This window comes from Clytia hemisphaerica, unplaced genomic scaffold, assembly GCF_902728285.1.
Source record: "Clytia hemisphaerica strain Z4C2 unplaced genomic scaffold, Clytia hemisphaerica genome assembly, whole genome shotgun sequence".
Lineage (NCBI taxonomy): Eukaryota > Metazoa > Cnidaria > Hydrozoa > Leptothecata > Clytiidae > Clytia > Clytia hemisphaerica.
Window position 1 is genome coordinate 165,402 of NW_027103858.1, and position 24,036 is coordinate 189,437.

A 24,036-nucleotide genomic window follows, 5' to 3' on the forward strand; every position below is an offset into this window, starting at 1 on the left:
AGTCTGTTTCTTTCTTTTTTTATTTTTTACCGAGTTTTTCTTCTTCCTGGATACATATTTTGAGGAGGTTAAGTAAGAATTAGATCAGTTTCCCCATCTAACTTGTACCAGTTTTTAATTAAAAAAATGAAACTGTTGGCAAACGCCCGGTGTTTTTCGTGTGTTTCGGTATAAAAGATTACGTCATAAACATCAAGAATTTGTTTGACGTTTATTTTTGATAACATTTTCGCCTACCATGAATTTTCTTTTTTTTTAATCGATTAGAGACTTCTGAATACTCATTGGAATAGTTTCATCCTCTTCTTCTTTTCCGTAGCTGATGAACGAACAATTAGGCGTAATCAATTTCGAACCATACAAACAACTCTTCATGTCGGCTTTCTCACGAGGGCGGGCCGTGTCTCCTGGTCTTCCCACCACGCCGCCCATGTTTTACCACCCTCACAGAAATTGGAAAGAGGCAGGCGCTAAGGCTGGTCTACCTGCCATCGGAATGAAACTGAACGATTTAATTCAACGGTTACAGGTAAAAAAATATCCTTATAAAATAGTAACCCTTTTTAATGATGAATTTAAAGATCACGATGACTTTGTTTCATATTTCTCATTTAGTAATTATATAGTCATACTTCTTTCGTTCATAGCTTAACACTTCGAAATCGTACAGCCTGGACTTTTTTTTAGTAATACCTTTTCTAATGAATTCTTTTTTGACTTTCACGTGTCAAAAATCAATGCCATACATGAATTTTTTTCTCTTTTCATTTTATTAGTCATCATATCAATTAACGACTGGTGGTAAATTTGCGGACGCGGTAGAGAAGATGCATCAAATTCTATTGAGTATCACGTTATTAGCCGTGGACAGTAAACAAGATGTGACAGAGGTACAATAATGTTTATATCAAAGGAAAATATCTATAGTGCATTTATCTCCATGGCGTTCCCCACCAGCTCGTAACTACCTTGATATAGGAATCTGTATCAACATTACGTCAATCAGATATCCACTAAAGAATATAACTTTCCACTTAAGCATGGCAACAGGTACGACGACTACAAAATAGAGACAATTCATTTTCTTATAGAAAGGCCTTGATATTTTAGAAAAACAATTTTCTTAAAGTTCATTTCAATTTCCAAGTACCAACTTGTACCAAATTTTAAACTGTTTAGATTTACATTTTTGTAGCAAACTTTGAGAAATTCACTCTTATAACTTGTTTACTTTTCGTTTTATTTCCAGGCACAACAGCTTCTTAGTATCTGTAGAGAATATTTGGTCGGCCTTGGAATGGAATTACAACGCAAAGAATTACCTAAAGTAAGAACTTTGAACTTACTTTTATACCTTGCATTTAGTTTTGTAGGATTTCATTGTTTTTTAGGAATTGTTTAAAATCTCACTTTTCTTCTTGTACTAACCTAAGCCTGAAAGTTTTATTGCATGAATCACCGTATTCATAATCACAATTCAACAATGTGGTTTGTCTTTTCCGGGGGGTATTAGGTATGCAAAATGACGGGGGGACACCGCTCGATTTTTGAAAATCGGAAATTCTAGGCTCTAAAATCGAAGAAAAAACAATTATGAATTTTGGGATCCTTACCGGGACTTTTTTTCCTAACATTTAGCCTTTTCACGGATAAATATTGTAGTCTTTCTTTTTTTTCGTAACCCTTTGGGGGGAAGGCTGAAATTAGATACTTTGATTTTTACGACCCTTAGAGGAACTTTGAGGGTCCAAAAAGCACCCCCCCCCGGGTCTCTTCATGGAAATTTCAATCGCACGACTCCTGACACTCCTATTCACTGACAATTCAACCTTTTTGTTTTTCTTTTAGCAAACGGCTCCACAACAGAAACGACTTTGCGAGGTATGTTTTGCATGCACTATTAAAACATTAGTTTGATTTAGCTGGAGATCCCTGTGTTAAAATTTATGTGGGCGATATGCTTTTTATGGAATCGTTTTTCAATGATGCACTTCATTTTTAAGCAAAAAAAAAAAACACGCCAAAGTAGTTGAGGATTTTTGTAATCTACATTTGTATATAAATCTCAAAAAACTAGTAATTGTATAACCAATTTTGGGATATAATTTTCATTAGCTACTTCAAAAATGAATAATTATCTGATATCAGCAAATATTTATTTAGGGTACAGCTCATTTTCGCAGGAGTTCGCCTCGTCAACTGAACTTATCCTCTTATTTTTCTAGATGGCAGCTTACTTTACACATTGCAACCTACAACCCATACATTTAATCTTAACATTACGTACAGCGTGTAACTTATGTTTCAAGGTTTGTGATTCCCTTGTTTGTTTTGCCTCGTTTGGAGTATTGTTTTCGAGACATGCTGTACCCTGAGTATCAGAGGTTGAGTTTTCAAAGAACATAATCAACCTCTGAAGACCAATAATAGAAATTTTATCGCGTATGTGTCAATCTAATCACTTAAGAAAGAATCAAAGATGAAGAGCAAATATTATCATATTAATGTCTAGCAGACTGTATCAGTATGCAGTTTACTTTTTACAAATTCCCCAGAAACCTCCAAGTGTAATTGAAATGAGTTTCTTTCAAAAGAAATCTTCTACATGATTCCCAAATGTATACTGTAACAGTAATTACTAAACTATTAATTATGGTAATGTTACTTCAATGGAATCGAAATAGTAGGTAGATCTTTATGTTATGATTCTCTATCACTAACTCTTTTTAAAAAGCATTGACATTTTTAAGCTGTGTTTTCAACGACGGGAATAAAAATATCAACTTTGAACTTCATCCAAGATCTTGGATGGTCGTCATGGTTACTCTTCTCTGCGTTGATTGCGCGCTGAATAGAATCTCGATTGGTCGGCACAGCGTCGATATACGATTTCGACCTGTAATTTTCACGGTAGACATGCTGACTTTTTTATTCCTTGTTCCTAAGTGGCCGGAGTGATAGTTCTAGTGGATAATTTTCAAAATTTTAAAACAGAACGCCTAAACTGACAATCGGTTAGGAATCGTACTTCCAAAAGGAGGCTAATTAAACAAATCAGGCTAATTAAACAAATCAGGCTATTTAGAGCTGCAAAATGTGAACTTTCTTTTAATAACAAAAAGTATTAAACGGGGGAGGGAGTTATTATGCACCTGATTTTTATGCGACCACTTTTAGCATTATCAGTGTTTTTGTTTTGTCAACAGATCAAGAATTTCAAAACTGCAGCGTCATTCGCTAGACGGTTAATAGAATTGGGACCACGTCCTGAAGTAGCACAACAGGTAATAATTCCTTTTTTAGTCCATTCTTATGCTTTGTATTTGAATTGTCTCAATTAGTAAGAATACAATTTGCTAAGTTAAATACACCTTTTCGACCGTAGCCGCCAATTACCGTGCGGACATTTTTTGTCCGCTTTATCCCACTAAAACCGTCCCAGTCCTTTTTTCGCACCTACAGACAATAGAAAAATGTGTCAAAAAAGGATTGGATAGAGTTTAGGGGGATAATTAAATAATTAAGTGGCACGCGCCTGACCATGCGACTACGGTCGAAAAGGTGTATTTAATTAAGATTTTCTTGAGATTTACCCTTTCTCACTTTCATTTTTAGACACGAAAAATCTTACAAGCATGCGAAAAGAACCCAACGAACGCTGTCGATCTTGATTACGATGAACTTAATCCTTTCTCCTTGTGTTGCGTCTCTTACACGCCAATCTACCGTGGAAAACCTGAAGAAAAATGTCCACTATGCGGAGCCTCATATAAACCGGAATACAAGGGAACCGTATGCAAAATATGCCGGGTAAGACGAAATAATTTTAGTCAGACTCGAAATGTAATTTAATGATGAGAAAATTTCTATTTTCATTTTATTTCTTGACGTTTCGGTGTCTTCTTTGCGCGGAAATGATTAGAAAATTGGACGCTTCTGGATTATGCATCCCTGGATTTCTTTGAGCTGTGGAATATTTGAGTTGTAAAATTACTAGCTTTTTAAAGTACTAGGATGGTTTTCACATAACCGATATTCCCCAGCCTTAAATGATCAAATTTCTCTCTTTTTTCCATAGGTTGCTGAAGTTGGGCGACCGGCATCTGGTTTGAAGATTACGAATAGTTCTCGCTGATACAACAAATCGAACGTCTTGATAGAAATTGAATTTCGTTTCGAAAATCCATCAAATCGTATTTAACAGACTTTTTATTTTAGATTTGGGATATGAACGATTATGAAAAATGGTGCGGTGGTAGCTAGACATTTATTATATTATAATACACTTTTTATTAGAAATAACGAAATAACCGTCAAATTCAAATAAAATATCCTTTATGTTTTAGATAAACTTTCTTAATAATTATAATAATGTAGTATTTTGTCAAATTTCGAATTGGGTACTCTCGGGTACCTAATAGCCGTCCCCCCCGCTAATTAATTTTTCGAAAATTTTCCACCCAGGACATTCTTATTCCAACCCCCCCCCCGCTTATTAATTTTTGGGAAAATGATTTTGAAAGTTCCCTCTTTTGTACTAATTCTGCTGTATTAGCCTCCTTTTCAAAAGTTTTCCAGCCAGGACATTTCTATTCCAACCCCCCCCCTCCGCTTATTAAGTTTTGAGATTTTTTCCAACCCCCCTGCTTATTCCAAACCCCCCGGCTATTAGGTACCTGAGAGTAGGTTATGTTATTTCATTTTTCGCTATGGCGCATTCTCTGTCATCCTCCCATTAAAAAACTCCAGTACAATTTTCAGTACTTTACGGATAAGTTTTGCTCTTCACTCAAATTTTCTTTGGCATCCATCTGAAAAAGCTTGTTCATTTTTTCTTTATGCAACCACCAATTCAAATTACTGATTTTCCAGTTTCTAAAGACTGCGTCATCTCTATTACTTCAAATGACCAATTAGTGAAGCATCTTATAAAAACTTCAGCTAATCCCGATTTTCCGATTATAGATGGTGGTTTGAAAAATCAATTTAATTTATTATTTGAAATTCTACAACTTTTGGAACTTTTTGTCAAAAAAATAAAATAACAACTCTAAAGTTCGACAATTGACTTGCGTACCTTTATTTATTACTCCAGAAAAGAAATTAAGGTGTAGTGGCCGTCGCTGTTGACCACTGTCTGAAAAGTTTGAGTTCAATACCGATTGTAGTGCTCATTTGCAAATGATACACCTTCCCACATGATGATATGCCAGACATTGTCGGGTGTGATAGCACTCTGTTTTACGCTTGTGACGAGTTATATGTTCTCCCGCGTAGTTCAAGTGTAATCACTATGCATGGTAACTGTCTCGTGTGTACCATTGAGTTTAAAGCCCCCCCTACAGATGAATCTTCAACCTCTCTCAAATAAGAGAAAATGAATCCCTTCCGTAGGATTTCCGCTGCAATTGGGATGACGGAATAAATCTAGCACTTTATTTGTTTTCAGACGGCATATTTTTCGAAATCTGGCAATATGTTTTACTTTCAAACTTTCAATCCAGCGTTTGAGCCCGAAGTGAAGGGCTAGACCATTGAGTTTCAAGCCCGAAGGGCTAGAGGCGAGACTTCTGGATGGGCAATGAAACCACTTATTTCCCATCCAGAACGCCCGCGCTTAGTTTTTACACAAAGGCTGGATTGAAACTAAAATCTAGATTTCAAAAAATGCAGTCTTCGAAAACAAAGGAACCACTAGTTACAATCCGTCGTCATGATTAATACGGCGCGTTCTATGCGCGTTTTGGATGGGAAATAAATGGCTTCAATTTTTATTGCCTGTGAAGGGTTAAAGTTTCGCCTCTAGCCCTTCGGGCTTGAAACTCAGGCTAGACTCCAGACTCCAGGATGGGAAACGAGGCCACTTATTTCCCACCCAAAACGCATGACCCGCGTATTCACTGAAATTTCCTGAGAAAAATTCAGCTGAAAAGGAAATACATACAAATACAAATTGATTGAAAGAAATTAATTGAAAGTGCGTATATGTTACAGTCGGAAAAATCATCCCTAAATCAACTACTATCTCTCTACACGCTTTTTTTTATAAGAATACACTTTATGAGAATGTCCATGATGAAAATGGCCACAAAATTAAGAATATGCTAAGAATATCACCATCATAGAGTTTTGCTACTCGAGCTAAGAATGCCATTTTTAGACCATTTTAACTTATAAATTGTCAATTAGGCAGGATCCTAAGAATGCTGTAAGAATATTTTTGGATGATTTTCCCAAAAAAGTTAAGAATATCCATAATGAAAATGATTTACACCATTCTTATAAAAACAAGTGATACTTTGATGGACCTACCTGGATTATGCATTTAACACGTTTATAAGTTAGGTCACGTTTTTTTAGCTGAAATATACCCCAAAATTTTTTTCTCCAAAAATCGGGCTCCGTCACATTTGAGGGTTTATAATTATGAATCTTTATGCAAAAAATCGTAGAAAATGAAAGAGCCAATCAATCTAATACCTAAGTAATTGATAATGTGCTTATAAAAAAATATCGAATTTGGCCAGTTTTTCTATAAAAACATGCCAAACAACCAAAATTTCCTGTCTAAACACTCGTGAGAAAAGAAAAACATCTATCTCATAAAAAAATTGAGTAATTTGACTAAGAACATTGATGTATGCTTATTAATAGTGATTCTTATAGATAAACATGCGTTTTTGAGCCAACAAATTTTTTTTGCAAAAATCTGCTTAAGCCATCTTTTACCTATGATGGTACCCCTACTTTTATGCAGAAAATTAGAAAAAATTAATGATCCAATTTTTCACAAGTCTAAAAAAACCTGTTTTTTTAGCCGTTATTTGGCCCAACTTTGCCCAAAAACATTTTTTTTCGAAAATCGGGTTCTGTCACATTCAAGGGTTATAGTTATGCATCTTTGTGTAAAAAATCATAAAGAATGAAAGAGCCAATCTCGAGAAAAGCCAATACCTAAGTAATCGATAATGTGCTTATAAAAAAATATCGAATTTGGCCAGTTTTTCTATAAAAAAACGCCAACCAACCCAAATTTCCTGTCTAACACATATATTCTTCAAAAGTAAGCCCTCTTGAGCAGATAAAAACATCTATCTCATAAAAAATTGAGTAATTTGACTAAGAACATTGATGATGCTTATTAATAGTGCTTCTTATAGATAAACATGCGTTTTTTTGAGCCAAAAATTTTTTTGCAAAAATCTGCTTGAGCCATTTTATACCTATGATGGTACCCTACTTTCGTGCAAAAAATCAGAAAAAATTAATGATCAAATTTTTCACAAAGTCCAAAAAACCTGTTTTTTAGCCGTTTTTTGGCCCAAATTTGCCCAAAAACATTTTTTTTCGAAAATCAGGGCTTCGTCACATTCAAGGGTTTATAGTTATGCATCTTTGTGGTAAAAAATCATAAAGAATGAAAGAGCCAATCTCGAGAAAAGCCAATACCTAAGTAATTGATAATGTGCTTATAAAAAAATATCGAATTTGGCCAGTTTTTCTATAAAAAAACGCCAAGCAACCCACATTTCCTGTCTAAACACACATATTCTTCAAAAGTAAGCCCTCTTGAGCAGAAAAAACATCTATCTCATAAAAAAAATTGAGTAATTTGACTAAGAACATTGATGTATGCTTATTAATAGTGATTCTTATAGATAAACATGCGTTTTTTGAGCCAACAAAATTTTTTTGCAAAAATCTGCTTGAGCCATCTTTTACCTATGATGGTACCCTACTTTCGTGCAAAAAAATCAGAAAAAATTAATGATCAAATTTTTCACAAAGTCCAAAAAACCCATGTTTTTTAGCCGTTTTTTTTTTTGGCCCAAATTGCCCAAAAAACATTTTTTTTTCGAAAATCGGGTTCCGTCACATTCAAGGGTTTATAGTTATGCATCTTTGTGGTAAAAAATCATAAAATGAAAGAGCCAATCTCGAGAAAAGCCAATACCTAGTAATTGATAATGTGCTTATAAAAAAATATCGAATTTGGCCAGTTTTTTTTTCTTAAAAAAACGCCAAGCAACCCACATTTCCTGTCTAAACACACATATTCTTCAAAAGTAAGCCCTCTTGAGCAGAAAAAACATCTATCTCATAAAAAAATTGAGTAATTTGACTAAGAACATTGATGTATGCTTATTAATAGTGATTCTTATAGATAAACATGCGTTTTTTGAGCCAACAAAATTTTTTTGCAAAAATCTGCTTAAGCCATCTTATACCTATGATGGTACCCTACTTTCGTGCAAAAAATCAGAAAAAATTAATGATCCAATTTTTCACAAAGTCCAAAAAACCCGTTTTTTAGCCGTTTTTTGGCCCAAATTTGCCCCCAAAATTTTTTTTTCGAAAATCGGACTCCGTCACATTTTGGGCATTGCCATTTTGCATCATTGTGCAAAAAATCAGAAAAAACTAATGAGCCAATCTCGAGAAAAGCTGGTAACTAACGGACGGACGGACAAAGGTTAATTTATAGGACCTCCACCGGGGTAGGTCCAAAAGCCTGTATCTAAAAAGGTTCCTTTAGTTATAGAGGGGGTACGGGAGGGGGTAGCACTCAATTGGTGAGCTCAGTTGTGTTGCCACTACAACATTGTTAACGACATATCATATAGAACTTAGAGAGCCAAGGTTTTCTTGTTTAGCGGAACAAATCAAATCTGCAGCCAGATGCAACGACGTGGTTTCAGTGAAAAAGAACTTTCACTTGCAGCATTATTTATCTCATCGCACATTTTTCTATGTTCAAAATCAATTTTTTTTACAACTATAATATATGTACATTATCTTTAATCAATCAAATCGAGAGATATACATAAAAAATAAATTTCAGCCAAAAATCTAACATGAATAATATGAGTTTAGGATGAAAAGTTTGGAATATAAAATAACTTCTTTTTTTTATAGCAGCATAATATAAGTTTACTACGTAGAAAATCCCTTGATCTTTTGAAGCTCATTCCTACAGGGCAAAGTCGAAGAAAAGGTCATATATCCATATATCTGCAATAAGTAAAGCTGACTCTCCGAAAACTGTACACGTTTTTTTATAAGAACAAACTATAAAAACATTTTAAGGCTTTGCGGACAAAAAGTTGAGAACATCCCGAGGCTTCGAAAATTTTTGATGTTCTTATAAAAAAACGTGCAAAGTCTATATTGTCAATTAAAATATAAATCGCTTTAAACTGCTTTAAATCCAACCCACAATATTCTCATATTATCAAAAAATCATCAAATTTCAATAGGTTTGATAACCGGTTTACGGATATGCCTCATGTTACTACCTGGTTCGGTTGGCTTGAAGGGCGCCGAGGCTCCATAAGGCCGTGGTAGCGGCAGATCGTTGCCATCATCAGGGATATAAGCGTTCGGGCGTGGTTCTGCGGTGGTTGTAATACCACCCACTATCTGGTATTGCTCCATTGTTTCTTCATCCTACACGTGAAAAGAAAATTAACATTATTCACAAGGTTCTTCTTTTCCGATATTTCCTTTCGGATATAACATTATGATTCCAATTATTGATTTATATTAAAAAGCAGAAATAACAATATTCCTAAGAGAGAATTAGAATCTAAGGTATCGTGAAGTTGGGTAACTTGCATCAGTGGAGGGAAGCTTGCATAGCCATCAAATGACTGACCAATCAAAGCAGCAAAACTTAAAACAAATGAACTACGCAGCTCCGCTCACAGCTCTATTCTACCATTTTTGTTTTGATTTAACTTTGTATTTTAATGACCAGACAGGTCATTCATTTGAGGGCTATGCATCTTTGCCTCCACTGATGCAAGTTACCCCATCTCACGGTATGAAAAGTACAAGTGGGTAGACAAGGGAGGTAAATATCTAGACTTGGAAAGTTTAGTGACCCTCTCTGAGCTATATGTTAAATGATTAGACAATTTAATAAAAATTTAAGGAGGCTATACAAAGGAGTCACTGGCAATATCACGGCAGTGTCTTACGGGCGAGTGGCTATATTTCTTTCCTACTTATTTTTGTCAGCATTTAGGGATATCGTAAATGTACTGCACATATTTCTTCAAACTATAAAAGAAATTTACCTTCTTTCTCTCTCTGACAGCTTGTATACGATTAATTTCTTTCTTTAGGCCGTTCAACCATTCATCTTCAATTTCATCCGAGGGAGGTTGACCACGCTCCATTCGAGCATAGCATTGTTCTAGTAATGTCTCTTTGGCTTTTACGTCTTGTCCAAGTTTAATAGTATTCGCCTAAAGGTATCAAAATTAGAGATACCTTGAAATGGGAAAGTATTTGACTTATTTAGGGCAAAAATCACATCCCCCAATTAAGATTTTTTTCTCAATCAGTAAACTTAATTCATATATTCCCAAAATTGTATATTCCAGAAGTGAAACAGCTTCAGTGAATCAGTCATTTGATAGAGATTTTTGGATGAACCATTTCAAGCAGCCTGGATATCCAGACCGTAAACTATTTCACCGTCTAGTTTTTTATAATCTTGTCTCTGGTTTACGGTCTGGTCCAACTACATGTTTTTTTTTTTATAAGCATAACGCTTATAAGCATATGAAGGCTCAGATTTGCAGAATTCCTAAGCATAACATGAGCATATATGTCAGCCTAAAATATTTTTCAAGTGGTCATTTCTATCTGTTTTTGTTTCATTTTTATCTGGTTTGGTAGAGGCCAAGTAAAAAATAAGACATTCCACGGCTAGCTACATTCCACTGCTCCCAAAATCTGAACAAATTTTTTACAAAATTTCTGAATTCATTAAAAAACTTGGCTCGGGGTGAATCATAAGCATAATTCTTAAGCATATAATAAGCATAAACTATGCCTGGATGCTTTGAGAACTTAAGCATACACGAGCCTGACCAAGGGGCATACACTTGCTTATAAAAAAAACATGTAACTCCTCTGGCAGGGATATCTATCTGTCCCTGCATATGCGAGTGTCTCTAATTGGTCAGTACGCGCCCAGTCACCGAGTAGAATTTTCGCGGGGTTTTCGATATTTTTCGATGCGCGCGCATAATTTATGGAAAAAGCTGACATTGCAAAAAAAGATAAACAAATGAAAATGAAAACACAGGTTCATTTCTAAACAAAATGGCTGATGGAAAGCAGCCTTTATGAATGTGGATGTGGTTTGAATTAGTTTTGAAAGGCTTTTGAGTTTGTAAAAGTGGTTATATTGTAAGTAATTGTGCGTGTCTGCCTGGGTTTCCGAAGTTTTGAGATTCTGTCAACAAGGGTTCACTCACAGACTGTGTCATTCAAAACTGTATCAGACTTTTTTAGTTGCACAAGACTCTAAAATTTTAGAAACTTTGTATGTTGAGGTAAGAGTTTTTCTAAAATTTTGAGTCTGGATACCCAGGCTACATTTCAAGTCATCCCTCTAGGCTCTGAATATCATCTTTTTCAAGTACTCATAAAGTAAATTTCCTTAAATGGTACCTGGTTCATAGAGAGTTCTGAGACCATGGCCATCATTTTCCGTGTGGTGTCTTTGATCTTCGATTGTACTTCATTCACCTATCAGAAATATATAAAGTTAAAAGAGATACATTCGCGAATGTAGACGATGTTATCGCCCGTTACAGTGATAGTAAAGGCGGGAAAATATGGCGGTATGGCGTTATGGCGGTTTACGAGAAAAAATCGACGGGAGAGTTTCGACTACATAAGATGCAATGAATTAATATGTCGATTTGGTGTCACTCAACCCTGGTAAAAGATGACTGGCTTCTCCTTACAGAGAGGATACCCGGGTTCTGTGTTGAGCGGTCTAGGAGTCGTCTCGTCTTGTTAGAACCGTCTTACGCTGTAGTTTAAACTGCGTTCCAGCTTGTGAGACACGAACGAACGAACGAACGAACGAACGAACGAACGAACGAACGAAACGAAACGAACGAACGAACGAACGAACGAAAAACGAACGAACGAACGAACGAACGAACGAACGAACGAACGAACGAACGAACGAACGAACGAACGAACGAACGAAACGAACGAACGAACGACGAACGGACGAACGAACGAACGAACGAACGAACGAACGAACGAACGAACGAACGAACGAACGAACGAACGAACGAACGAACGAAACGAACGAAAACGAAACGAAAACGAACGAACGAACGAACGAACGAACGAACGAACGAACGAACGAACGAGAACTTACACTTTTGGCGAGTACCAGTGTATCTTCTTTGTCATTGTTAGTTTTACTTTTGACTTTGGAAACCAATCTTGTAATTTGTTCATGCACCAATTCTTTCTCAAGTAGTTGTTCTTCTTTCTTTGCCAGTCGTAATCCCAACTAGAGAGGAAATGAAAAAGTTTAATATTGTATATTTCCCTCAAAACTTTTCGGGAGTACCATGTTATGCGAAAAAATAGGCTGTCGAAATCAGACTCTTACATACAGCGCAGCTCTTAAGCAGTGAAAAGGTACCCTTACAGTGCATTTTACCGAACATTTCTCACCCTTGTAGTGTAGTTTGATTGCATTTGCTTAAGCCACATAAAAATGAGCCCGAGACGACACAATGTGTAAAAAAAATCGAAATGAGTGCGAGACAAAACTATAAAGATACATCAGATTTTTACTGCCAGACTCGCGATTCATCAGTCCCCAAACACACCCTTACAGTGTGTCCAGCTAAAAGAAGACCCTTGCAGTTCATTTCAAGGGTTTCGAAAAACCTACCCTTAAGGACGGCACATGCCATGGGTCGAACCATATGGGTGCCCCCGGGATGATATCATAATCCTTTACACTATTGAAATGGTTACCCAAGGAACCTCCAAGGCGCATAGAAAATTTGAAGGCGCGTTAAAATTTGAAGGTGTGTAAAAATTCAGAAGGTAATTAAGCAGACTCTCATTTTTCGCTTAAATGAAAGGTTTTATTTTTTACATAAGCGTTCCCGTTTCATATTAGACACATATTTCATATTATTACAGTGTACGCCTATTGTTATAAGAATTGTCAATCCAATGCGAAAAAGCTTGTGAATTAAAATTGATGAGTAAGCCAACGAATTCACTCTTATTTAAAAACAAAACCTAAATATTGCACGCAAAATTTGAAGTTTTTTTTTTTGTTTTAATAATGTTTTCAATTTAAATTACTCGCTTTTCCGATTGTAATATGTTTAAACTTTATAAAACTCAAAGAATAATTTACGAAAAATAGCACATCTAAATTTCTATTTAAGGCATATTGAGAAGGTGTGACGTCTAGGGTGGTTTGGAAAATAAAAATCCAACTAAGGCTGGGTTTTCGAGTGCAAAAATCCAAGGGTGGTCAGTAAAATAAGGTGGAAAATCCAGGGTGGTCAAAAATGAGAAAAGAAAAATCCGAGGGGGTCGGGGGTCCTAAAAATTGAAACAAGCAATACTTTAATGGACCTACCTATTTATAAAACGAATAATTAGAATTTAATGGAAGTAATGTATAATTTTAAATTTCGAATTATATATCTATTGGAACGGAGAAAGCAATTAAGAAACACCTTTTCGGCAGTACTAATGTGCATCTTTGTGCAAAAAATCGCAAAAACTAATGAGAAAATCTCGAGAAAATCTCAAAAAACCGCTTTTTTCGGGACATTTCCGGTTCTAGCGGCCGGAAAAATTTCTTTTTCTTTTTTGAAAATTGGGCTCTGTCACCTTTGAGCATTGCCATTTTACATCATTGTGCAAAAAATCATGAAAATCTGTCGAGTATAAGTTGAAAAAATGAAGGAAAACCGATTTACGCCGGTTTTCGGCTGTTCCGGCGATTTTTAAGGAGTTCCGGATTCAAAGGATGATTTTTTTGGAAATCAAACGATGCTAAGTTTTGGGCATCATCATAAAGAAACATTTTTCTGTAAAGAAACATTAAATAAGTTGAAAAAATGTGACGGAAATGTGAAAAAACGACGATTTCCGGCACATTTCCGGTTCTACAGACCGGAAAATTTTTTTTTCTGCAAACGGTTTTCGACACCTTTTTGGCAGTACTAATGTGCATCTATGTGCAAAAAATCGCAAAAAAACTAATGATAAAATCTCGAGAAAATCTCAAAAAACCGCTTTTTTTCGGGACATTTCCGGTTCTAACCGGCCGGAAAAAATTCTTTTTTTTTCGAAAATTGGGCTCTGTCAATTTTGGGCATTGCCATTTTACATCATTGTGCAAAAAAATCATGAAAACTGTCGAGTATAAGTTGAAAAAAAAGGAAGGAAAACCGTTTTAAAAGGAAATTAACGCCGGTTTTCGGCTGTTTTCCGGCGATTTTTAAGGAGTTCCGGATTCAAAGGAGATTTTTTTGGAAATCAAACGATGCGAGTTTTGGCATCATCATAAAGAACATTTTTCTGTAAACAAAACAATTAAATAAGTTGAAAAAAATGTGACGGAAATGTGAAAAAACGACGATTTTCCGGCACATTTCCGGTTCTACAGACCGGAAAAAATTTTTTTTCGGCAAACGGTTTTCGACACCTTTTCGGCAGTACTAATGTGCATCTATGTGCAAAAAATCGCAAAAAACTAATGATAAAATCTTGAGAAAATCTCAAAAAACCGCTTTTTTCGGGACATTTCCGGTTCTACCGGCCGGAAAAAATTTTTTTTCGAAAATCGGGCTCCGTCACATTCGAGGGTTTATAGTAATGCACCTTTGTGCAAAAAATCAGAAAAATTGAATGAGCCAATCTCGAGAAAAGTTGGTAACTAACGAACGAACGAACTAACGAACACGGGTTAATTTATAGGACCTTCACCCCACCGGGGTAGGTCCAAAAAGAAATTCAGGGGTTCACCTAGACTATGCTATAGTCTAAGACGAGTTTTATCTAAGAGGAACAAACGTGAAGACGAGAAGTTTTTCGGGGGTAGCCGACTCCATCCGCCGCGAAACATATTTACGTTTTATGATATACAAACTATGTTATATCATAAAAATATATTATACGGACGATAGCATCGTCTAGGGCTCACCTTACCGAAAAAAAAAGACCCTAAATCGAAAATGAAGAGGAAAGATAAAGAGGAGGCGTGTTTTTGTATTTTCATGTCAAAAACAGTTCACGATACACTCAAATTACTAGTACACGTTTTTTCATAAGAATATCCAAAATTTTGGAAGCTTTCAGATGTTCTTAACTTTTTGAATTTTAAGCCTAAAAATATTCTAAACATGTTCTCATTTTCCCCATTTTGCGGGTATTTCTATCCATTTTCCTAAAAAATCGAGTATTTTAGAGTCCAAAAAGCCTCAAAATGTTTTTTTAACTTGTTCTTTATTTTTTGGTCATCGAAGCCATATGTTCTAATATAGTTTGTTCTAAGGAAAAACGTGCACATCATCTAATGTCCTTTCCACACACCAAGGTATCTTTGAAGACAATCAGGGAGTTTTTCGTTCAAATAAGCTTCACTGAACCATCTCAAACAAGTTAAACGTGCTGCATGTTTCAAACTCAAATTAAAAGGTCCAATACTGTTAAAACAAACATGAACTTCATCCAACGGTGGAAGATCATTAACTGACATCACAGGCTCAGCATTTAAAGCAAGTTCAGTTAAATTCCAATTAAAGATAACTTTGTGATATGATTCTTGACCATCTGTCTGGTAATTCAAAACATTTTTCCCAGTCTGAATTTCAGTCAGCGAAACATGTCCCACGTGACTTTCTACCTCCTCACTTTGAGCACAAAGATAATGCTCTCCCATTGTTTTGATCAATTGAAAAGACGACCATCAAATATTCCCAGGGTCAATAGTAGGTATGTAACAATCTATTGTACCTAGGAGAGTTATCTCTGATTCCTCCATCTTGATTAGTTTAAATGTCTTGGATTGGTGGTGGCAATTGATAAGGAATACAGATCCTCGAACCTGGAAGACATCTCTTACTAAATTTGGTTCAGCTTCCAATGTATGGGTGAAAAGCTCACTGCCAGAAAAATTGTAAACTGTCATCGGGCAGCCTTCAGATTTATTCATGGAGTACAATAGGTTTGCTTTGAAATCTCTACAAATACTATATCAACAAGCCAAACAGGTGGTATTGTGATTCGTTTGAATCGAGACATTTCATTATCACCGTACTTAATGAGATTAAAAATCAATTCATGTGAATTCAAATGAAAGAAGAACACCAATACATCACCGTGTTCCTGGGTCCTCTCAAAACGATACATAATGTTCACTCGTTCTAGTTCTATCCATAACGGTAATTTCAAATTAAGATGTTGATTCTTGACCACCTTAACCAACAATTTATTTTTCTTTAACTTTTTCTTCATAGATCCACTGTTAAGTCTAAAAAACCCATTCCCTATTTCAGATTCTTCACTTCTCCTTGAAGAAGTTACACTTAATGGTTTTCTTGGGTAGATTGCTGTCAACACAAACAAATCTCTTTAACACGACCCTCAACATCTCGAGTATCGAGTTTAATGAAAGCTTTTGAAAGTTCCTTGTCTTCATACCAGTAAGAAGCTATTTGATAATAAGACGTTCTGTAATCAAGAGCATCTCTTATCCTTTGTAATATGGTATAATATTGACCAGATTGATCATATCCAGAACAGTTCAGGTCATTAAAGTCCAGCAGTGTCTTCTTTGTAAAAGCATCTTTAATTTTTTCTTTGCATACTTTGACAGTGTCGGGAAGAAACGAACGACGTTACAACTTCTGTCGTTCATTTGTCGTCGGTGAAGTGCTTGTCATGATTGATGATAAATTATATTAATTGTTAATTTGTTTTTGAATATTCATCGTCTTAAGATTACTTCTAAATGAAACGATTTAAAAACTCAGTTCTAAAAAGGCATGGCGAGATTTCTGAGGTTCGTCTCAATTTTATGGTCTTTCTGTCCTTAAAATGTGCATCTGAGACGTCTCAGGGCCCTCAGACTTTTCGAGATTATATGAGGTTCGTCTCAATTTTAAAGTCTTTCTGTCCAAAATGTGCATCTGAGACGTCTTAGGGCCCTCAGACTTTTCGAGATTATCTGAGGTTCGTCTTTGTTGGTGAAAATTTAAAGCCAAAAAACCATCATCATTAACTTTGTATACATAGTTTACGTTCGATTCGATTGGATTACAGAAGAAGTCTACATCGACTCCAACTTAAACTGTATAAAACCGTAATAATAACAAACAATTACACGTTTTTTTATAAGAAACTCCAAAATTTTTGAATCCTTCGGATGTTCTCTAACGTTTCCAGACCATCTAAAAAGAACGAAAAAGAACTATTAAAAAGCGACAAAAAGAACGACAAACCCTAATCCTAACTATCAAAGAACGACATATTTCGCCGTCCACAACCCCGATCGAAAGTGACTCATACGGATTCATTCCCCTTTGTTTATCACGGTAGTTAACTGCATGTGGTTTAAAAGAACGACAAATTACGCATGCGTATAAGTCTCTATTTGGGTGAGCTGGAAACATTACATGAACCTATAGAGCCTATAAGAAACACGTCCACCATATTTGTTATGATATATCTTCCATGTTTGATTATAATACAAAATGACGTGATCATTACGTAATTCTATAATGATTTGATTAAAGAGTGTTCAGTGACAAGATGTTTATTATACATAGGAAGTGAACATCGACTATATTCAGCCTAGGATACGTAAAATCTACTATAGTTCTACTATATTCCCTGCTTTAAAAATGTTATCCTAAATGAAACGAGTTAAAAATTCAATTTTAATCTACACATGACTTTGTTTTTTAAGCTGAAAAAAGATTTGATTAGGGAGCATTCATTAAGTATAGCATATACCGGGGTGGAAGGGATTTGGGTAGGGCATGAAATTTTTTTCCCTCTTTTGGGTAGGGTATGAAAAAAACTTGAAGGCTTTGGGTAGGGTACAAAAATATTTTGAGCTGAATTTTATTTTAACAAAAATTTCAATTTTGTCAATTCTAAAACTCCATCATTCTTGCAAACCCTGAAATCTGAAAAATTTTAAAGTGACATAAAGCTGCCATCTGGTAAGGGGTAGGGTACGAAAATTTTTATCCAAATTTTGGTAGGGTATGAAATTTATTTGACAAATTTTGATAGGGTATGAAAATAAGAAGTCTGCCAAAAAAATCCCTTCCACCCCGGTATACATGCTATACTTAATGACCACTTTAAATAAAAAACCTCGATTGAAACACCCCTGTCTCACAGCCCCGGTGAAACTATTTTCCTCAGTGGGGATAAGAACAAATTCCTATTGAAATCCTAATGGGGAAAGACATTCTAAAAATTCCAAGGTTAAAAATCCAGTGGGATGGTTTTGAAGTACAATATTTAAACATTGAATTTCAAGTGGGGATGAAATCAAAGTCTCTTTCCCAGTGGGGCTAAAATCCAAGGATATTTTTCTACCGGGGACGAAATGTTTGCTTAATTTTCCAGTGGGGCTTGGGTCCCAGCGGGTCTGTGACACAGGGGTGTAATTAAAATTATATGCTTACGAGAAAATATGTAATAACTGGCATACAGGACAAAGAGGAAGCTTACATAGACTTATAAATAGATAGATATGAGCCCTCCGAATGCATTCGGGATGGGTCCTACCCACGAAGGAGTAGGAATCACGGCGCTGACAGACACTGCGACTTGATGGACGTGAGCTGCCAAGCCATGGCGTATACCATAACACTCAAATGACACTGGGAGAGCGATGCTCACACGAGGCCGAACCTTATGAGTGCCACGGCACGTCACAATGTCTGTCTAATCTACCCACACTCTTGTATCAGAGTAATGGTTTCAAATTTCAAAATTTTCTCTCTCTAAGGTTTTAATTTCGCAAATCTAGTACCCCAAGCACTATTCTTTACACTAAGGTCCTGATTAGATGCCAGATTCTAATTTTTGAAATTTTCCGGACCCACCTATATATTCTTTACTTAATGATTTTTTACAGAATTTCAAATCTCGTCCTCCAACAAAAAATCTATAAAGTAAAATAAGTATGGAAAAGAATAGGAATTTCGGATGCCCTTTTTTATTATATTTGACAAAATTTTCAGTCTCCTCCCTCTGATTATTCAAACCAGCTACTATTCGGAGCCTATAATTACAAAATTAGTTATAATTTTTGTAATTAGATTCCAGGTAAGTAGATTTTTCATTCTGTTTCTTGGTGAGCTCCACTTTGACGATTTTCGAAAAAGTAGAAGCCTTTCAAGTGCTTTGACGCAAATTCGATTTTTTAGCTACTGCAGGAGTTTCGAAAGTTAAAAGTGACGTTAAAATATCGAATGTTTAGAGCCCGAAGACCCCAGTTCCAAACATTCGGCAAAGTCGCAAAGTGGAATAGACGTTAATTGCGTAGAAAAAATGCGGGTGACGTCTATACAGTTATTATTGCTATCCTACCGAAGCTGGAAGAATCAAAATGACGTTCAGTTACGGTAGAATTTACCGAACTACCTGCCAACTTAAAAAAAAACTGAAGCACGCTTTTAAAAAAAAAAAAATTATAGAATGAATTTAATTTAGCTGCCCAGAGGAGCACTTGGGTTCTATGGCATTCATGAGAGACTTGACTTTTCAAGAATTGATTTACGCAAAAAAAACATGAAAAAAAAACAAGCGTCTTTTAGTCTCAATTTGTTTATACATTGTTTGTACCATTTCTGTGTCATAAATAATTCAAAAAACTTGGGACTTTTTTTCCAATTAATATACAGGACATTTTTCGATCCTTGCAATCTGTTGAACTTAAGTATAATATGAAATTGCTTCTTGTTTTGAAAGTTTTTTTGCCTTTCAAACATTTTTAGTTATTCCGTTTTTTTGAAAATATGAAATTTTCCTATTATTTGGAGCTAAATGTTTTGCTTGCAACTTGCGAATCGAGGTGGCTCTGGATCGCTTCGCAACTTTTATACATATACGGCTTGTTCTTCTCTAGACGATGCTATCGTCCGTATAATATGTTATTATGATATAACATAGTTTGTATATTATAAAACGTAATATGTTTCGCGGCGGATAGAGTCTGTGTTTACGGACGATATCAATTTGGCGCTTTTCTTGATTTTATCTTTGCCCTTACCGACCTTGGAGAAGGGTCGGTGATTTTTGCGAAAAATCCCTGTAGATTTATAGACGAACTTGGTAGAGAAAACCAAAACAACACAAAATCGAAGGGAAGGATGCAAGTAGGGAGTGAACTTTATCCAAAGAATGGTTGTTTTCTTTGGTGAAGAAGAATGTTATTGTAGGACAATTTGAAGGCTGAAGACCTTACTTAAATGCATTTGCTGTTTCTTTAGCTTTTTTGACAATATTAGTTAGAAAGGGATTGTTTTCCTCAAGGCCCACAAACAAATTCTAACTTTGATTTTTTGGAAATTTTATTCAACTTGATGCCTCTGACACCTGAAGTAGCATCTAAAGGTAAGGTTTATATTCACTGGATTTCGTAGTTTCTTTTATGGTAGCAGGAATCAGTGTCAGTTGAGACTGAAATATTGACTTTTTCCAGTTCTGTCAAGTAATGATTTTGTGCGCGCAAAAAATCTTCAATCTCTATAAAGTTTTTTCTAAGATAGTCTAAATTTTAACAGATTTTTTTACTTCCTGTTTATTTTTTTGTTGGGCTTGATTGAGTTTGATGTTTAGCTATCTTTTTATATTTTTTGATAGTCAATTTTTCAGCTTGGCACTTGAGTGAAAGAAATGGTACCAGCAATATTTTAAAAACCATGGTTATCTAGCATATTTCAACCAATGCATTTCTACAAAATTCAACCGACACCTTCCACCGTGTCTGAACAAGACTTTCTGCGATATCTAAACAACATTTTCCACGGTGGCTGATCAATACTTTCCATTATGACTGAAGGAATAACCCTCCACGATATCTGAACAACACTTTCCACAACATCTGAACAACGACACCTTCTATGATACAAGAGCAGTACTCAAGCATCTTCAAATATCTGAACAAAAAGTTTCTTTTTGACTTTATTTTTAGCAAGCAGCTGGTTCGTTCAAAAACAGCTTTTCTAAGCCTTCAGAGGTCTATGTAAAATTTGAACCAAAATTTTTTTAGGACACATTTCTAACATTACATCATCAGAAAAAATCGTATCGAAAAGAATCTTTTTTCACTTCAAATTTCCACATTCTTCTGGAGAAATGCAAAATTATATCGGCTACCCAATCTGAATATACACAGAATACAAGATATGAAAATTTCTCCTGACCGTAGGGTAATTCAAGGTGAAAACCCGAAAAACCTGCAATCTTTTAATAAATTTACGGTGAAATTTCAGCTAATCACCATGTCATTATTGAAAGATTAACAGTTTTTCACCGCCAATTCATCTAAAAGGTCAAGGTAATTTTTTTTGATTTTTTCCTATGATACTGTATACCGTGAAGTCTGGTAACTTGCATAGCCATCAAATGACTGACCAATCAAAGCAGCAAAATTTCAAAACAAATGAACTACGCAGCTCCGCTCGCACCTCTACTCTACAATTTTTTATTTTGATTTAACTTTGTATTTTAATGACCAGCCAGGTCACTCATTTAAGGGTTATGCATGTTAGCCTCCACTGATGTATTAAGTTACCCATTTCATCTAAAATTTTACAACCAATATCCTGCGAAAACACAAATTTTGTATGAATTTTGTAAAAAACTAAAAATTTATCATAATTCCTGAACCAATGATCAAAACTACTTTAGATTTGAAATATAGGGTCACTGTGATGATTGAAATGTATTTGTAAGGAAAAATTCCCCAAAAAATCTGTGGTTCAAATTTTCAATTTTAGACCTGAGGCCGAGAAGGCGTTTTTGACTGAAGCGGATGTTTTGCAAAAAATACCTAGTCAAAATAAAAGCACGTTCTAAATTTCTTTACTCAAATATCCTTTTAAATCATCCAAGTGACAATTCCATAAAATCCCACGTAAAAATGAATTGATTTATTTAAAATTTTAAAAAAGATAACCAAAAATATGAAAGAAATTTCATACATTGATTATTTGGCATGACAAATCTGCCCTTGAAAAATTCCTTTCAATTTTTTTTTTTAAAGAGTGAGAATTTTTGCATGGTATATGGATTGTGTCTAAGACTTTCTTTTTTACTTTCTTTATAAAAAAAAACAAAATTTAAAATATTCAATATGATTCAATTATATGATAATTGTAAATACCCCTACAAACAGGGCCGGGCCCCCCCCACTTTTTTTCCAAAGCAAAATAAAAAATTTCTCTTCACCTAAATATTTTTTCTTTTCTGTGAGCGTGCCAATAAAAACGTTAGAACCTTTCTAAAAGGGGACAGATGGACAAACAAACTTAACAGTTTTCTTTCAGAAAATCAGAACCTGCCCGTCGGCGCAAACCATGGTTGCGCCTCCTTAGTCACTATATTTTTGTTGGCCCCCTCACTTTCAAAATCGTGGCGCGGAATGCCTTTTATATACAGTAAATGCCCATATTGAATACAGAAGGGCAAAATAGCAACTATTAACATACAGACATATAGCAGTTCATAAGAAGATAAATAAACAAAAGTCTTTCTTAATGGCCATCTTGCTAGGAATGGTTGCTTTTTTGTCCACAATTCAAGTTGGTGTCAACATCATTGGAAAGGTTTATATACACCTTTCTAAAAATAAAAAGTTTTAGCACCTACTTGTATAATTTTTCACTATTTTGAAACTACCAAGATTATTTTGAAACTTTCATATTTTTGATAGCTATCGAAATTATATCAGTATATGACAACCAGTGACAACTTGGCACAGGAAAAAAATTAATAAAATTCACCTTGACTTTTTAGTGAATTCACAGTGAAATTTCACCTTTTCATTTTGAATTATTAATTGTGGCTTTTCACCGTGAATTCACTAAAAAGTCATGCAATCATTTATATTGAATTTTTCCTGTGTTGGACTTGGTTTTGGTAGACTATAAGGTGGGACCAATTTGATTTGTTGTTTTACAGGCACACCACGACCGAACCTAAAATTTACCTAAAGCTTGCGGTCTGTAAAAAAACGACAAATTATATTGGCTCGCCTAAACTATATCTGTAGACAAAAAATCAAAACCAACAATTATGCCTTTTATGAAAATTAAAAAAAAATTCATAAAGAAAAATAATGCATTAATTTGTAAAAAAGCTGTTTGTGATTTGAAAAATACCACTCTTCATAAAATTTTCCTAGAGCAATTAGACAAAACATATGTACCACATAGACTATAGATAAACCTGGTAGATGCAAGTTTGCACTACGAAAAGATGAGTCTTTCAAAATAAAAATAAAAGAGAAAAATGCTTTACCTCTTCTTCTCTTTTTTATCTAGCTTTCTTGAAAAAAATATGATATATACTTGCTTGAATCTGAGTTCTGCTTGTTAAAAATAAATTCAAAACAAACCATTTACATAAAACACCTTGTTGCAAAGAAGTTACAAAATAAAGTACTAACTAATAGGAGGCTAGACTCAAAAAATGCTAAAGAATTGCACAAATAATTTCCACACCTACAGATTAACTTTCTGTATCGCCCTGTTTTGGAATCATTTTCCAGTCGGGTCCATCTGTATTAGAAGCAAGAATTGGTGGCGGCAATTACCGGCCAGACCCAACTGTTTGATTACATTTGTTCGAACCGGGCCGGCCGATCACACCGCTAACCAAAATCCAAAATTTCCGCTTTTCTACCGAATTGATATAGTCTAAGACAACAGCTACTCCCGTAAAAAATTCCCGTCTTCAAGTTTGTCCCTCTTAGATGAAACTCGTCTTAGACTATAGCATAGTCTAGTTCTTCTCCTTCTTCTTCTCCTCCAAGTCTAACGCTCGGTTTTGGTCAATTTCGTGAGTTTGTACATGAGTCTCTTTTTAAATCAAGCTCCGGCGGTAAAAACAGTAGGGTGTTCTTTATTCGAGGCGGACAACGTCATTTCTTCGAGAAACGTCTGTGGTAAATATCCGAACGGCGCTCTATTCTCCTTGTCGATCGGG

General features: G+C 35.2%; 2 protein-coding genes across 2 annotated transcripts in view; one reads left to right on the forward strand and one right to left on the reverse strand.

The window, feature by feature from the left end:
* Positions 1-4,393, forward strand: part of LOC136808292 (coatomer subunit alpha-like) — a 30,049-nt gene extending 25,656 nt beyond the window's left edge. The window contains exons 28-35 of the mRNA XM_067064829.1: positions 320-529; positions 777-890; positions 1,250-1,327; positions 1,849-1,881; positions 2,226-2,309; positions 3,207-3,284; positions 3,616-3,810; positions 4,079-4,393. Of these exons, the coding sequence (XP_066920930.1) occupies positions 320-529; positions 777-890; positions 1,250-1,327; positions 1,849-1,881; positions 2,226-2,309; positions 3,207-3,284; positions 3,616-3,810; positions 4,079-4,135 (849 nt within the window). The 3' untranslated portion in view covers positions 4,136-4,393. The remainder of the gene's footprint in view (positions 1-319; positions 530-776; positions 891-1,249; positions 1,328-1,848; positions 1,882-2,225; positions 2,310-3,206; positions 3,285-3,615; positions 3,811-4,078) is intronic.
* The window catches only part of LOC136808286 (coiled-coil domain-containing protein 146-like), a 108,752-nt gene extending 96,230 nt beyond the window's left edge, over positions 1-12,522 (reverse strand). Inside the window, exons 1-5 of the mRNA XM_067064821.1 lie at positions 12,499-12,522; positions 12,194-12,331; positions 11,467-11,544; positions 10,080-10,250; positions 9,199-9,447 (exon numbers count right to left, since the gene is read on the reverse strand). Of these exons, the coding sequence (XP_066920922.1) occupies positions 9,244-9,447; positions 10,080-10,250; positions 11,467-11,544; positions 12,194-12,331; positions 12,499-12,522 (615 nt within the window). The 3' untranslated portion in view covers positions 9,199-9,243. The remainder of the gene's footprint in view (positions 1-9,198; positions 9,448-10,079; positions 10,251-11,466; positions 11,545-12,193; positions 12,332-12,498) is intronic.
* Positions 12,523-24,036: the final 11,514 nt, after the last annotated feature.